Below are 17,627 nucleotides of genomic sequence, written 5' to 3'. Positions count from 1 at the left end.
GGGACACGGGTTCAAGCCCTGGTCTAGGAAGGTCCCACACATCGCAGAGCAATTAAGCCCATGTGCCACAACTACTGAGCCTGCACTCCGGAACCTGTGAGCCACAAATATTGAGCCCATGTGCCACAACTACTGAAGGCTGCATGCCTAGAGCCCATGTTCCACGACAAGAGAAGACACTGCAATGAGAAGCCTGCGCACTGCAGTACTGCAACAAAGAATAGCCCCCACTTGCCACAACTAGAGATAGCCCACGCACAGCAATGAAGACCCAATGCAGCCAATAAATAAAATAAAAATTATTTTCAAAAAAATGCCTTATCTCTGCCCTGCCAGAGTTTTTCCATGATTATAATGATAGAAAAAGACAATTAATGTAATTATTCAATGTATACTTACTCACTATCAGCTATGTGAAAATTACCAAGCTAATAATACCTGGGGACGAAATAAAAGCTTACCTCCAACAGAAAACACGTTGAAAGGATACTCTTGATGGGCATAAATAAATTAAAAACTAGGATGAGGGAGGTTAATAATAATGAAAACAACAGCAGCTAATATTTATTGAAGCCTCGCCATATTTCAGGTTTTGTTTTAGATGCCAGTATTGCCCTCATTTTACTGATGAGGAAAAGGAAGCATTGAGAGTGATCCAGGCAGACTAAGTAACTTGTCCTATTAAGCAGTAAGGTGAAGGAGGGACATGAGACTTTACATAGGGTCAGGTGAGGCTTCCCAAAATGATACTTCAGATGGGATTCAAGAGATCAATAAGGGCCAGGGCAAAGAGGGTTCCAGGCAAAGGTAAAATGATGTAGTATATTTAAGGAGCTGAAAAATAACTAGAATGGCCAAATATGGGAGGAAAAATGTTGAAGTGGTAAACTTGTACCAGGCTGTAATACTTTTGGACGATACACTCAGGAATAAGGAAGCTGTTGAAAGATGGACGTATCATTCACATTTAACATTTCTTGCAAAAATTTGAATACCTTAAAATAGAAGTAAACATGGAGTATGATACAACAATTATAGTTGAACAGAATAACCTAGAACTGGGCTGTGATCAAACAATACTTTCTAAAAACAAGAGTAACTGAACGATTCTCATACATATTGTTATAGATTAGATGTTTGTATAGCCCCCTAATTCCTATACTGAAATGCTAAACACCCAGTGCAGCTATATGTGGAGTTGGGGGGAGGGTCCTCTATGGAAGTAATTAAGTTTAAATGAGGTCATAAGGGTGAGGCCCTGATCTGATAGCATTAGTATCCTTGTAACAAGAGACACCAAAGAGATAACTCTCTCTCTCTCTCTCTCCCTCCTCCCTTGCACCAAGGAAAGTCCGTGTGAGGACACATCGAGAAGGTGGCCATTTGTTAGCCAGGAAGAAAGACCTCAGTAGAAACCATCAGCTGGAACCTTGAGCTTGGACTTCCAGCCTCAATCACTGTGAAAAAAGAAGTTTCTGTTGTTTAAGCCTATGGCAGCCTGAGCTAATACATGTACACAGGTTACTGTCTAAACCTAGTATCCTAGAGAACATTTTACATGCACAAATGACCAGCGAACAGGGTTTGGGGCTGGATTCATAAAGTCGGAAGAGGCTGCTGTTCTTTCTCTACAACAAGCAGATGAAGAACAAAATCAAAGTTGTAAAAAACACTATTTGAAAGTTCAATACAGAAAACCTAAGTAAAAGAAGCTGCTCTCACCTTGAGCAGCATAGCAGGAGGAAGAGGGGTCCAAGGCAGGTGAGGGTAAGAAGAACTCAGTAACTTTTTGAAAAAATTTTCAATGGCTCCATTTGAGCTGATGCAACAGATTAGAATACAGCCCCCACCAAAGGACAACTCTGTACCCAACTAATTAAGAGGATTAAGATTAATGATGCCAAAAGCTGTGAATAAAGAAAGAGAGCTGACAGTTGCTGAAAGAAAAAATAACCAACAAATTAAACTATCATACCTAGTTGAAATATTCCTCAAAATTATGGGCAAAATACAGATACTGTCAATCAGAAAAATGCTTTAAAAAAGCAATTTTTATCAGAGAAACCAGAAATAGTCAAGTAAGTACGCTATTGAGGAAAATACAAAAGTAATTCAACAGAGGAAGGATAATATCTTGAAAAAATGAAGAAGTAGCGAAGAACAGGGAAAAACCATGACTTAAACCTGATCCATTATACAAAAAATAACACAAAGGGGATCATAAATTTAAATATGAATGTAAAACTAGAATATTGTTGGGAAATAACATAGAAGAAAATCATTGGGCCCCACCCAGAGTAGCAAATATTTCTTAGGCATGAACACAAAAAAACAGATTAAAAAAAAAAAAGGATTTGACAAAAAATAAAGACTTTTGCTCTGCAAAATACCCTATTAAAAGGACAAAAGGAAAAACTTCTCACTGGGAAAAAAGATTTCCACATCACATATCTTACAGAGGACCTATACCTAGTATCTATCTATCTATCTATCTATCTATCTATCTATCTATCATCTATCTATCTGCCTATCTATCTAAACAGAAAATGATGAGACTACCAAATGCTGGCAAGGATACAGAGAAACCACGTCTAGAGGATTACAGGGAAGTATGAGAACAATGTCTCACTAAGTAGGTGAAATCAATAAAGAGGTAACGTTATAAAAAAGAAACAAACAGCAATCTGGAGTTGAAAAGTACAATAACTGAAATGAAAAATTCAATAGAGGGGCTCGAATAGCAGGAAGAAATCAATTGAGATTATCCAGCTTGACAAAAAAAGAATGAGGAAAAACAAACAGAGCCTCTGAGATCTGTGGGACACCACTGAGGAGGCGAATCTACAGGAGTCCCTGAAGGAAAGAAGAAGGGAAAAGAGGCAGAAAGAAATAATGACTGAGAAGTCCCAAATTTCATAAAAAACATTTAAGACACTGAAACTATTTTGTATGATACTATAATAGAGGGTACATGTCAATATTAATTTGTCAAAACCCATAGAAAATACAACACCAAGAGTGAACCCTAATGTAAACTATGGACTTTGGTTGATAATGTGTCAATATGGGCTCATCAATTCTAAGAAAATGATCACTGTGGTGTGGAATGTGGATCATGTGGGAGGCTGTTGGTGTGAGCATGGGGGTGTGGGGGGAGGGGGGAAGGTAGAATATGAGAGGTCTCTGTATTTTCTATTCAATTCTGCTGTGGACCTAAAACTGCTCTAAAAAATAGAGTTTATTAATTTTAAAAAAAGTTCCCTAGAAAATGTTACTCACTGTATATCTAAATAATTGAAACCAACACACTTACACCACCCATATTGAATCTGCCCAGATCTAAGCATGAGGCCTCTATGGCACTTCTAACCAAATCATAAATGTTGCCATTAAAATATTTGTTTTAATTCGGGACTCAGAGTCACAGCTAATAAACAAGAATGGGAAGGAGAAATTGAAAAACAAACTGAATGCAGCTGCTGAACTAAAAGTTTCACAACTCTGTTTAATGGTATCCCTTAATTTCTCTTCTGAATAGGTCCCATACAAGGCCGAACTGCATGCCACCCAGTCAAACAACCTACATTTTCGCTTAATTCACTTTGCAGTTTTATTCCATCACGTACATTGTTTTAAAAATTTCTCAGGAGGTGGACAATGTTCCTGGTTTGTTTTTGACTTCTGATGTTCAGGACATTTTACTAATTTTGTGATCTAAATATATGCCTCTCTAAATAAAAGTATAACAGTGATATATACACAGGCAAACTAGTTAAAGAAAATTAAGTTTAAAAGCAAAAAAACAGGCAATCGACTTTTCTTTTGTTTCGCTTATTTTCTTTAAGTGAACTTCCTATGCCTATAAAAACTACTCCAACAACATTATTGCTATTATTGGCCACATTACACACCCAAGGAAAAGGCCTCTAACCAAATACAGAATTATTAGAGGGTCGGTTAAAACCTGTTGAATATAAATAAATTTTGAAATACATACTGGATACATGTAAGAAAAATCTGGGGTATTACTAGAGGATCTACAAAGTTATATTTCGAAAAGGGCAGGTTTAAATTAAATTTAAAAAAAAGTGTTATGGCAAGGTCCATTTAAATTACATGCCTTTGTACAAAACAGCAATTAATGAAAGTTCAGAAGCTAACAGAAATAACTCGGCCAGAGAACAGAAAAGTGCCTCATCTTACAAGTAAATTTATAGAGAACCTAAATTTTGATAGAAATTAAATTTGATCTCCCCAAAATATTTTTTAAGTGTTACACAAATAATTACAGGGGAAAAATAACGACTACTAAGGTATTCACGTATTTACAAATGGCAAAGAAACTGCTTGCCTCAAATATTTCGTATGTCTGTGTGTATGTCTCAATAAAGAGCGTAAAGGATAGGATAAAACAAGAAATATGATACAGAAACTAGACAAGCAAGATAAAATATCGCCTAGTGATAGGAGCTGGAAAATAGTTAGCAGGCACAGCTGAGCCCAATGCCCTTCTCTAAGAAGCTGTTCAGCTACTGAACAGCTAAAATAATAGCAATACTTTCAAATCATTGAGAACTGTATATTTTATATACATACTTGTTCGTATTCAAGCAATAAAAGTCATACTCTGAATGGCAAAAAAACTCAGAGCTGAACAGTAAATAACTAAGATGAATTGTAAGCAACTGCATGAAATCTGTGCCTACCAGCTTCTATAAAAGATTTTGCAAACCAATTTTGTGAGTGCTTGCTGAATTATGAACCCTCCATTTAATGCAAAATTTTAAACAGATACAAAGCATTTATAAAATTTTGCAGAAATGACAATTTTTATTCAAAAATAAATCTGCCACGTAATAAACTGATGAGTCTACTGTATAGCCTTTGCTTCAAAATCTGTCAAACATGCCATATTTTTCTTGCCTCATTCATTCAACTAATATTAATTTATATACCAGGCACTGAATCATTACTTCCTAATCAACTTTTGGTTCGTGTTTAGAACTAACTTCCTTTTGAAGCACTTTCCTCAAAAGCAAAAGACCAAGTTAATATTCATCTCCTAGCACTCTGTCCTTACATCCCAAAGGATCTGTCCTCCTTTTTTAAAAAAAAGTCCCTATTCCACCAGCAGACCCCATGGGTAGGGACTGAATGAGGCATCGTGATGAAGTCTAGCTTTCAATGTGTTCAGCCGAAACAGGTGAAATCATAGAAAGCATAAATGGGCTCATAAATATCTTAGTGCCATGAACCTTTACGGCAATACGGTGAAGCCTAGGAACCTCTTCCTCAGAATATTTTTTTAAAGACAAAGTAAAATACTAATGGTTATAAAAACTGACATGTGGTAGAGTATGTGCTTTTTTATTAATATGTTAAAATACAGGCTCTACCACGATTTTGAACCATAAGCATTATTTAGAGAATTATATAAATAACATCAAAATGATATGAAAATATCCATTATTTCCAATACTCACAAACTCACAAGCAAGCTAATATTTCAGTGGTTTATTGTACATATTCATAAGTGAAAGAAATTTTCATTACAGGTTAAAGAAAATAAAGATGTAATTTTTTTTCCTTTCTAAGTTCACATACTTTCTAAATGTTACTCATGGACCTCTCAGACTCAGATTAAGAAGCTGTACTTTAGATTTAAGAAGAAATGTAAGAGTAAGAGATCCTAAAACTCATAAAATAGTTCTCATAAAATTCTCTTCCCTCCAAGAAATTACAAGATTTGGTGTGAGATTGAATTAAGAATACAGCAGGACAAGAATGTCAATTTATATGTATTGAAGTGTTACATACACACCAAAGGAAAGATCTGTCAAAGAAATAATTGACAAGTTGGACTTCATTAAAATTAAACACTTCTTGGGCTTCCCTGGTGGCACAGTGGTTAAGAGTCCTACTGCTAATGCAAGGGGACACAGGTTCGATCCCTGGGCTGGGAAGATCCCACATGCCACGGAGCAACTAAGCCCGTGCACTACAACTACTAAGCCTGCGCTCTAGAGCCCGAGAGCCACAACTACTGAGCTCATGTGCCACAACTAATGAAGCCCACCTGCCTAGAGCCCATGCTCTGCAACAAGAGGAGCCACCACAATGAGAAGCCCGCACACCACAATGAAGAGTAGCCCCCGCTCGCTGCAACTAGAGAAAGCCCGTGCGTGGCAACGAACACCCAATGCAGCCAATAAATAAATCACTTAAAATAAATAAATAAATAAATAAATACTTTGGTCTTCAAAAACCATTTCAAGAGAATGAGAAGACAAATCACAGACTAGGAGAAAATATTTACAAAACACATATCTGATACAGGACTGTTATCAAAATATACAAAGAACTCTTAAAACTCAACAATCAAAAAATGAACAAACCAGTTAAAAATGGACAAAAGACACAGCTCAATAAATAATACACACAGATGGCAAATAAAGTAAGACATGTCCAAATAACAGAATATTATTCAGTGCTAAAAAGAAATGTGCAATTAAGGCATGAAAACACACAGAGGAGAAAAATGCATATTATTAAGTGAAAGAAGCCAATCTGAAATGGCTACATACTGTAATATTCCAACTATATGACATTCTGAAACTATGGAAACAGTAGAAAGATCAGTGGTTGTCAGGAATTGAGGGAAGGAGAAATGAACAGACAAAGAGGAGTGTTATGACAGTGAAACTATTCTGTATAGTACTATAATGGCAGATACATGTCATTATATAGTTCTCAAAACCTATTGAATATACAACACCAAGAGTGAATCCTAATGTAAACTGGAATAGAGAAATTAGCAAGGGAAACAAATATTTAAAGAAATCATTACTGCAAGATAAATTGTATTATAGAGTTATACAATTAATGCACTAGGAACACAGAAAAGTATAGAAGTATAGGACCTGCTGTACAGCACAGAGAACGACATTTGATATCTTGTAATTACCTACAATAGAAAAGAATCTAAAAAAGAATATATATATTATATATCTGTATATTATATATAAAAAACTGAATCACTTTGCTGTCCACCTGAAACACTGTAAATCAACTATACCTCAATAAAAGTAAAATAAAATTCTAAGTATAAAACATAAAAAACTTCAATCTTATGAAAATACACATTTGGGAGTTGAAACAGAAATCAAATGACAAATGCAGAACAAAACTATGAAATCACAGAAATGTATGGTTTGCTAGAACTAACTGCTACACAATGATAGAGGTAACTACAACACTCAAGTCATAAAAGACGTTCTTATAATAATGGAAATTCATAGACAGGAAAAAACACAGCTTCAAACGCCTGAAGCACCCTAACTATGGCACTATGAAATATACATTAATACAAAGCAGATTTGACATAACAGATAGACTATCAAAATAAGTCATGGTTACTCCGAGTGGAGTGTGTAAGTGACAGAACTTCCATACCGTTTCTTCAAATTTAACTTAACTCCCACAACACGCAGAGCATTTCGATGAATCTTTGTCTTCAGTAATTAAAACAACCCTACTGATCAACAAGCACTACAAAATCTTCCTCTCTATTGAAAATGACTAATTAAGATAACAGGAGGAAGATTATTCAAAATACTTCATTTTATCCTCTTACCATCATTCTTTATCTGAAAAGACGAAAAGAAGGGGGGGAAAGATGGGTCTTTCCATCAGTTTTAACAAATATTCTGCAGAATAAGATAAAAACGGCAGTCTCTTCAGACCCACCATGCAAGGAAAAGATTGCAAACTTATGAAAACTACTTCAGCTCTGAAAGCAAAAGACCAATTTTATCTTTTATTCATAATCAAAGTATCTTAAAAATAAGTCCACTGGAGTGGAATTCCACCACTGGAAGTATTAAACCAATTCCTAACTACCAAAATTGGTAATTAAAGATCAAGTATTACATATTTACTCTGCCTTTTACATACAGGAACACTATTGTTGATTTCTGGGTGATGAGAGAAAAAATTTTTTTAAATATAATAACAGCAGTTAAGGAATGCTGAAAACATGATAGAATCAGAAAAATCACTATTCTATAGCCTTCAATGTAACAAAACTATTTAGTAAAAAGTTGTTTCAGAAATGAGGCCAAAATAATGCTTTGCACTGGCTAATCTCCACAAGACAACCTGTTTCCAAAATGTAGACATTTGATGGGCCACTAACTTAGTCATGTAATCAAGGATAGTATCACAAACTGCAAGACAGCCTGATACAATGTGTCTCCTGCTGGGATGAAATGATGTAGACAGCAATACTTAGGAAGTTGGGGGGAAAAAAAACCCTTTAGGCCTGAATGTATTTAAAAGCCTTTTAGGGAATAAGGAAAACATTATTATAATGAAAAAATATGTGACAATGCAGAATTTGGATAAGATAACTAGTCTGGACACTGCAATTTAGGGGGGGAAAGGTGAAAGTTATAAATTGCATTAAAAGGAGCTAAAGAGACATAATAAAATGTAAGAAGTGAACTTCAATTAGACCTTGACTTGAAGCAGTTAGAGAACCCATTTTTGAGACAGTTGAGAAATTTTAAATTATGACTTGGGTATTAGATAATATAATGTGTTACTTTTCTGAATATAATATCTGATTATGTACAAGGGCCTTATTCTTAGAAAATGCATGCTTAATTTGTAGTGGGTGAAATGTCATCACATATGTAACTTACATTCAAACAGTTTAGCAAAATACACACACATACACACACACACACACATTATATTAAAATGTGAAGACCTGTTTAATCAAGGTTACAGTACATCTGTCACTGTACTGTTAAAAAGAAACTTGAAGTTGCAGAGAAAATGCCATTCACATACATATGTAGTTTTGAATATTGAAGTTCTTGTCTCATGTATAATACAGAAATTAATGCAATTCAATAGCACTATTTACCTACTATTATTTATCTACTGATAGTAGTCAACCATAACTTGACTCAGAGTAAAACTAACCTTTAGAGGGTTTCTAAATTTTTACTATAAATTCATGCATTCAATACCACTTACTGTAAACTACTTACTTACATACACTAACATATACTTCAAATTATCCCTTTCCAAAAAATTGGTTGGAAAACCCATAACATAAATGGGGGAGGACGTACCGCTTGTATTAAAAGCCATACAGCACACTGGTTTTTCATGAGCAGGGAAATGGGCCACAATGCCATCACTGTCAGAATCCTCGCTCACAAGCACCTGTACAAAAAGGAAGAAGGCAAATGGCAGTTAACCAATCCGAGTTTGAAGATATACACAGCTACACCACAGCATCCCTGACCAAACAACCTGCGTCCACTACATCTGAAGATTATTCTTGGTAATATAAGGTGAGAATGCCACTTCAGAAATCAGGAAAAGATGTAGCATGCTCCCAGCAGATCAATCATAGAACCTCTAAAAACAGCTGGTTGACTTGACTGTAGAGGACAGAGGCAATCATTTCTTGAAGCGTAGGTTCAGATAAAAACAAAAAGCATAAAATCACCTACGCAGAACTTTATCTAAGAACAGGAACAAGGGTTCTTATTGTGGTATGGCCTGCTGAAAAACTCTTGCCCGTGACTGGAACAGAACAGCGAAAAACAACGTAAGTTAAACACAAACAGCCATATATTAGAGGAACCACCCAAACGTTTTTTACTTAAAGTACAAAGTTCTGGTCTTTAACTCCTCATTTTTAGATGGACACATCACTTTGTTGAAAATAATAACCAAGCAAAAGTATATGAGAACAGGGCTTCCTAGGTGGCACAGTGGTCAGGAGTCCACCTGCCAGTGCAGGGGACACAGGTTCGAGCCCTGCTCCGGGAATATCCCACATGCTGCGGAGCAACTAAGCCCGTGAGCCACAGCTATTGAGCCCGCATGCCACAACTACTGAAGCCCACGTGTCGGAGCCCATTCTCCACAACAAGAGAAGCCACGGCAATGAGGAGCCCACCTACCACAATGAAGGGTAGCCTATGCTCACCGCAACTAAAGAAAGCCCGTGTGCAGCAACAAAGACCCAACACAGCCAGTAAATAAATAAATAATAAATTAATAAATAAACTTAAAAAAAAAAAAGTATATGAGAACAGGCAGTTTTGTATCTCAAATTTATTCCCCTTAATTTTCTTACTGTATGTGTACTGAAATACAATTTAAATTCCATAAAATTTGCCCACTGTGAGTGCACTGTTCAATGATCCCCAGGGAAAAAAGTTTAAAAATAACACGTATTCATTTTACAAAGCAAGTAATTAACTCAAGAAACAAAAAAGTTTTATATATCTAATGCTGCAAAGGGAAAACCTATTCTACCAATATTAGATCATGATCAACATAAAGAATTTAATCTGAACTAATCCAGGAAGTAGTGCTACACTGGCAAGGTTAATTTTTCTTTTAGAGTAAAAAGATTTACAGAGGTATAATTTACATTCCATAAGAGTCACTTATTTTATGTTTACAATTCAATGATTTTATACAGTACCACAACCATTACAATCCGTTAAAGCGAAACGTCTGATTTGTCATCCTTTCCTATCTTGATGCTTTCATTTTCTTGCCTTATTTTTCTGGCTAGAACTTGCAACTCAGTTAAGCTGCAGACTTATCAATCTTTTGTCTGTAGATCTTTTTTTTTCTTACCACGTTAACCACTTTTAAGTATTCAGTTCAGTACTGTTAAGTATATTCACATTGTTGTCCAAAAGATTTCTAGAACTTTTTCATCTTGCAAAACTTCCATACCCACGAAACACTGATTCTTCCTCCTCCCTCCTCCCACCCTTAGTAACCACCTTTCAACTTTGTTTCTATGATTTTGACTACTTTAGATAGTCAAAATAAAAAGAATTTAATATTCGTACTTTTGTGACTGGCTTCTTTCCCTTAGCATGATGCTCTCAAGGTTCAACCACACTGTAACGTGTAAAAAGATTTCCTTTTTTAAGGCTGTGTAATATTATTACCCTGTATGTATATACCACATTTCTCTTTATCCATTTATCTGGCTATGGACATTTGGATTGCTTCCACCTCCTGAGTACCGTGAAGGATGTTACAATGAACACGGGTGTGTAAATATCTCTTCAAGATCCTGCTCTGAATTACTGTGCATATAAACACAGACGTGGGATTACTGGATCACATGATAATTCTAGTTTTAATTTTCTGAGAAACTTTCATACTGATTTCCATAATTGCTACATCATTTTACATTCCCACCAAAAGCTCACAGGGGTTCCAACTTCTCCCCATCTTTGACAACACTGTGATCTTCTGTTTTGTTGACAGCGGTCATCCTGATAGGTGGGAGGTGATATTTCATATGCTTATTGGACATCCCTACATCTTCTTTGGAGAAGTGTCTATTCATTCAAGTCCTATGCCCATTTGTTAATTGTGTTATCATTTTTTATTGAGTTGTAGAAATTCCTTATTTATACTATATATGAACTCTTTATCAGACATATGACCTACAATGATTTTCTCCCACTCCACAGGTTGCCTTTTCACTTGGTTGAATGTTTCCTTTCAGGCATAGAAGTTTTAAAGTTTGACTTACTTCCATTTGCCTATTTTTTATTTTGTTACCTGTGCTTTTGATGTTATATCCAAGAAATCATTGCCTGGTCCTATGTTTCCTTGTAAGAGTTTAATATTTTTCAATCTAATGGCTGGGTCTATAATCTATAATCATGTTTGTATATGGTATAAGGTAAGGGTCCAACTTCATTCTCTTGCATGTAGCTATCCAGTTTTCCCAACCTCATTTGTTGAAGAGACTGTTGTTTCCACAGTGTAGTTTTTTCCAACCTTGTCAAAAATCTCCTGGATGCATATGAATCGGCTTATTTCTGTACTCCCTATTCTGTTCCATTGGTTTACGTATCTATCTTTATGCCATTATCACATCATCTTAATTACCATTGCTTTGCAATGTGATTTGAAATGAGGCAGTGTTTTTTTTCCCCCAAGATTGTTTCAGCTTTCCAGGGTCCATAAGAATATCAGGATGGTTTTTTTTCTATTACTGCCACAAAATGTCATATAGAGATTTTGATAGGTATTGTATTTAATATCATATTGGGTGCTGTAGATATTTTAACAACATTAAGTCTTAAAATCCACAAGCACGAGATGTCTTTCCACTTTCTTGTATCTTCTTTCCACTTTCTTGTATCTTCTTTCACTTCTTTTAAAAACGTATTATAGTTTGTGTACAAGTCTTTCGCCTCCTTGGTTAAGTGTATCCCTAACAGTTTGTTTTCTTAAAAAAAAAATCAACAAAATTGACAAACCCTTAATTAGACTAACAAAAAAAGAGAAAAAATTCAAATAGCTAAAATTAGAAATGAAAGAGGAGCCATTAAAACTGATGTGACAGAACTAAAAAGATTAGGAGATATTTCTATGATTGTCCTCATTGCCTTGATACAAAACAAGAGAAAGACAAAAAGAAAACTACAAATCAATATCTCTGACGAATAATGATGCAAAAATCTAAAAGAAAACAGGATCAGACCAAATTCAACACATTAAAAGGATCACACATCAAGAAAAGTGAGATTTATACTTGGAATATAAGGATAGTTCAATTACATTAATTACATCAATTAATGTAAAATGCCAAATTAACAAACTGAATAACAAAAACCACATGATCATCTCAATCAATGCAGAAAACGCACTTGACAAAATTCAACCACTTTCATGATAAAAACACTCAACAAACTAGGAATACATGGAAGCTACCTCAATATAATACAAGTCACATATGCAGAGTTCAAAGCTAACATTACACACAATGGGACAAGACTGAAAGCTTTTCCTCCAAAATCCATAAAAAGGCAAGGATGCCCACTCTCAGCACTACTACTCAGCACAGTGCTATAAGGTCTAGTCATAGCAACCGATCAAAAGGGGGCGATACAAGGCATACAAATTGGAAAAGAAAATTACCTCTCTAATAGATTGTATAGATTACACACATACACACAAAAATATTCAACCAAATTGCAGGATACAAAATTAACACTCAAAATCAGTTTCTTTTCTATAAACTAACAAAGACCAAATTAAAAAGGAAATTAAGAAAATCCCATTTGCTATACCATAAGATTAATCAACTCTGTTAATCTTTTCAAAGAACCAGTTTTGGATTTTCCCCATCATTTCACTGCTATTTTGTTGACTTCTGATCATATTTCTATTATTTACTTCATTTGTCTTGCTTTGGTTATAATTTGCTGTTTTTGAAATCTCTTAATGGAGGGCTAAGATTATTACTTTAGGACCATTTTTCTTTTCTACTATAAGCATTTAAAGCTATGATTTTCCCATTATGCAATAATATAGTGCAATTATAATTTCTGATAGGTTCTATTTCTATGTTCATTGCATGCGAAGTATTTTCTAATTTCCTTGAGAGTCTGTCATTTCATAATTTCATTCTATTATTGATTTCCATTCTTTAGCTTTTTCTATAGCCAATCATATGGTCTAACTTGGTGAATGTTCCCGATGTTATTGAAAAAATGTGAAGTCTGTAGGTTTTAGAGGGAGTTTTAGGTCATGCTGATTGACAGTGTTAATCAAGTCTTCTAAATCTATAAACATTTTCTGTATAGTTTTTCCATCAATTATTAAAGCACAGTATTTAAACCTCATACTGTGAACATTAGCTAGAATTTCTTCTTTCCAACTGTCAAATTTTGCTTAATGTTTGTTGCACTATGTTGTTAGGTGTTTCTACATTATTAATTGTTTTATCTTCCTGTTACATTGACCCTCATCATTATGAAACATCCCTCTTTTTCTCTGGCAGTATATCTTGACTTAAAGTCTTTTATCTGATATTAATATAGCCTCTCCAATTCTATTATGGTTATTGTTTGCATGGTACATTTCTTCCATCCTTTTACTTCAGCCAATTAGGTCTTTGAATCTAAAGTGATTCTGGTCTGACAATCACTGTCTTTTAACCTGAGTCCATTTATAGTTAATATAATTACGCACATAATTGGATTTAGGTCTACCATTTTCCATTTATTTTTGTCTCAGGTGTTTGTTGTTGCTCTGATCTTCCTTTGTGTTAAACAATTATTTGTACTATTTTTATCTTCTGTTAATTTTTTGCAGTAATTTCTTAGTGGTTGCTGTAGAGGTTGTAAGTTGCTATATAGACAATAAGATTATAGGTTAACGCCAGACTCAATTGCAATAAATTATAGCTTCTTGTCCAATATAGATCCATTTCCTCTCCCACTCCTTTGTGCTATTATTGTCATGTGAGTTATCAAATAAGAAACATCATTATTCCCTAAAACAATCTTCCAATGACACATATGCTGGTATGCTTGATGTAATCCCAAAGGTCTCTGAGACTGTTTATATTTTATCACTTCTTCCTCTCTGTTCTTCAAATTGGCCCCAAACTGAACTGCAAGCTCAGGCTACCAGAGCTGCACGTTATCCCTATTCATCACCCACCAATTTTACTAACTTTAATGAAAACACTGATGAGCTTGGGTTTTAACCTTCTACTGCACATCAAGTAAATCCACCCTCTAACAGGGAAACTGCTTGCTTATACAGCCCACTCTGCCCTGGTTCAACTACCACACTTACTAAGCTCCTGGCAGATACAGACCAGAGCAGCAGGAATTCATGCTTGTCACTTCTTTTTTAGCTTTTTGGTCAATTTCGGAAGTTCCCCAAATAGTTATTTTTGAAAATTCTGTCCAGTAATGTACTTATTATCTGGCAAAAAGATTTGCTTATCTCTTCACTTCATCATAGCTGGCAGTCATTCCCCAATTATCACTAAATGTATACATGTAATTCACCCCATATAAGTGGATAATGCTTAGTAAATTTATATAGTTGTATAACCATTACCACACTCTAGATTTAGAATACTTCCAACACCCCCAAAATTTCTTTATGACAACTTTACAGTAGAACACCAACCACAAGTCCCAGACAATCTCTAGTGTATATTTCATCTCTTGTGCATTGCTAAAAACTTTCCAAAATTTCCAAATAAATAGAATCATGCGATTTCTTCACTTATATAATTTTTTTGTTCAGCCATGTTGTTTCACGTATTATTCATTTCTTTGTATTGCTTACTTGTATTCCACTGTGTGGAGGAACCACAACGTGTGGATTCACTAACCAAATTTTTGGCAGTTTGGACTATTTCCCATTGGTTGCTATTATGCACAGTGCTGTTATGAATATCTGTATGCACATCTTTTTTGCAAACGTTTTTATTTCTCTTGGGGAGATACCTTTAAGTGGATTTGCTCAGTCACATGGTAAATGTATACTGAACTTTTTAAAAAACAGCAAAACTGTTTTCCAAAGTGGATACTTTCATATGTCCATGAGTAAAGTATAAAGTTTCATCTCTCCACACCCCTTCCAATATTTTGTATTATATGTCTTTCGAATTATGGGCAATCTATCAGAGACAGAAATTAGAATGGTGGTTGCCAAAGAATGTGAGAACAGGGGGATGGGGAGATGTTATTTAATGGGAACAGATGATGAAAAGTTATGGACATGGATAACAGCAATGGTTATACAACACTGTGAACGTACTTAATACCACTGAATTGTAAACTTTAAAATGGCTAAATGGCAAATTTTACATTATGTACATTTTACCACGTGGGGGGAAGCATGTATTATAAATTATTTCTTTCATCTCTCTTTTCCATTCTTCCATTTGACTTTCAAAAATGTTAGGTGAAGAAAACAAGAAAAAGGAAAGAATTCTTATAGGAGCAGTCTCCAGGAAAGTGTGTTAAGCCAAGTTTGCTAAACATACTAAGGGACTGCCTTAGGATATATGGTATATTCACAGAGTTGTGCAACCATTATGACAATCACTTTTAGAACACTTTCATCACCCAAAAGAAACTGCATAACCCTTAACAGTCACTCCGCACTATGTCATTCCCTGCAAACTCCAAGCCCTAGGCAACCAATCTATTTTCTCTCTACACAGATTTGCCTATTCTGGACATTTCATATAATCAGATTCATACAATATGTGTTCTTTTGTGACTAGCTTCTTTCACTAAGCATAATATTTTCAAGGTTCATTCATTTTGTAGCATGAATCAGTACTTCTTTTTATTGCTAAATAATATCACATTGTATGTTTATACCACATTTTACTTAACCATCCATTTATTAGTTGATGTACATTTGGGCTGTTCCTATTTTCTGGCTGTAATGAATAATGCTGCTATGAACATTCACGTGCAAGTTTTTACACAAACGTATATTTTCATTTCTTTTGGTTACATACCTCCTAAGAGCAATTCTCTTAGGAGATAAACTGCCGAGTGAAACAGTAACTCTTCCAAACCAGCTGCACTGTTTTACATTCCCACCAGCAGTGTACCAGGGCTCTCATTTCTGCTTACTGGCCATTGGTACCTCATTTTCAGAAAGGTGTCTGTTCAAAGGTGTCTTTGATCATTTTAAAATAAGGCTATTTATCTTTTTATCATCCAGTCACAGGAGTTCTTTCAATATTCTAGATACACACACAAATGAATGCAGGTAAAACAAATGGTGAGAGCTGAATATGGTCTGTAGCCTAGTTAACAGTAAAGTGCCATTGTCAATATTCTGGTTTTGATATTTTACGACAGCTATATAAGATGTCACAGTTTGGGGGAAGTTGGAGGAAATTGCGTGAAGGGCACATGGATATATCTGCAGCTTACCATGAGTCTACAAGTATTTCAAAATTAAAAGTTAAAAGTGTAGAGCAGGGACTTCCCCGGTGTCCAGTGGCTAAGACTCCACACTCCCAATGCAGGGGGCCTGGGTTTGATCCCTAGTCAGGGAACTAGATCCCACATGCCACAACTAAGAGTTCACATGCCGCAACTAAAGGTCTCACATGCAGCAAAAAAGACCCAGTGCGGCCAAATAAATAATACATAAATATTTTTTTAAGAGTATTTAAAAAATGTAGAGTATACTGCAAGCTTTTTAATTTCTCTCATGCTAATGGGTGATAAGTGGTACCTTAGTGTAGTTTTGTCTTTCTCTTATAACAAGTCTATAGATTTTATACCATTTGTATGTATTTTATTTTTTCTGTGAAATATTTTGTCCTTTGCCCGTTATGCTATTTTAACTTGATCTTATACAATTCCCTTTCCTTTCATATGTTATAACCCTATACCTCTCTTTCTAATACAATTAGTATTGAGTACTCTATTTGATGTTAATAACACAGAAGCCATCCAGCAAAAAGGCTCATTAATTGTGGTGAATACCAAAACCTCATGACACTATATAGGATTCTCTGAATCTTCTCTTTATGAGTTTCACAAATATAACAAACAAATACTTTTGTACAGATTCTCTCCATGCGACATTACCTTGCCTACACATCAATATCAAGTCAGTACCAGAGATGTCCCAACACAGCTGTCCGAAAACATGTCATTTGTACTCACTGCTTAACTAAACAGGCTAAACCCCCAAGTATGTGTAGTAACAACTTGAGCTTATTAAAACAAAGCAAAGCACTTTAATTGATCCAAGGTAGATAAGGCTTTATCATATGA

General features: G+C 35.1%; 1 protein-coding gene across 9 annotated transcripts in view; it reads right to left on the bottom strand.

The window, feature by feature from the left end:
• The window catches only part of BCAS3 (BCAS3 microtubule associated cell migration factor), a 546,169-nt gene that overhangs the window by 369,270 nt on the left and 159,272 nt on the right, over positions 1 to 17,627 (bottom strand). For all 9 annotated transcript variants that reach the window (XM_057713964.1, XM_057713962.1, XM_057713969.1 and 6 more), the window contains one exon: positions 9,141 to 9,234. In XM_057713964.1, the coding sequence (XP_057569947.1) occupies positions 9,141 to 9,234 (94 nt within the window). The remainder of the gene's footprint in view (positions 1 to 9,140; positions 9,235 to 17,627) is intronic.

The sequence above is a fragment of the Hippopotamus amphibius genome, chromosome 17 (assembly GCF_030028045.1).
Source record: "Hippopotamus amphibius kiboko isolate mHipAmp2 chromosome 17, mHipAmp2.hap2, whole genome shotgun sequence".
Lineage (NCBI taxonomy): Eukaryota > Metazoa > Chordata > Mammalia > Artiodactyla > Hippopotamidae > Hippopotamus > Hippopotamus amphibius.
Note: the sequence above shows the minus strand (reverse complement) of the source record. Positions and strands in the feature narration are given on the sequence as shown.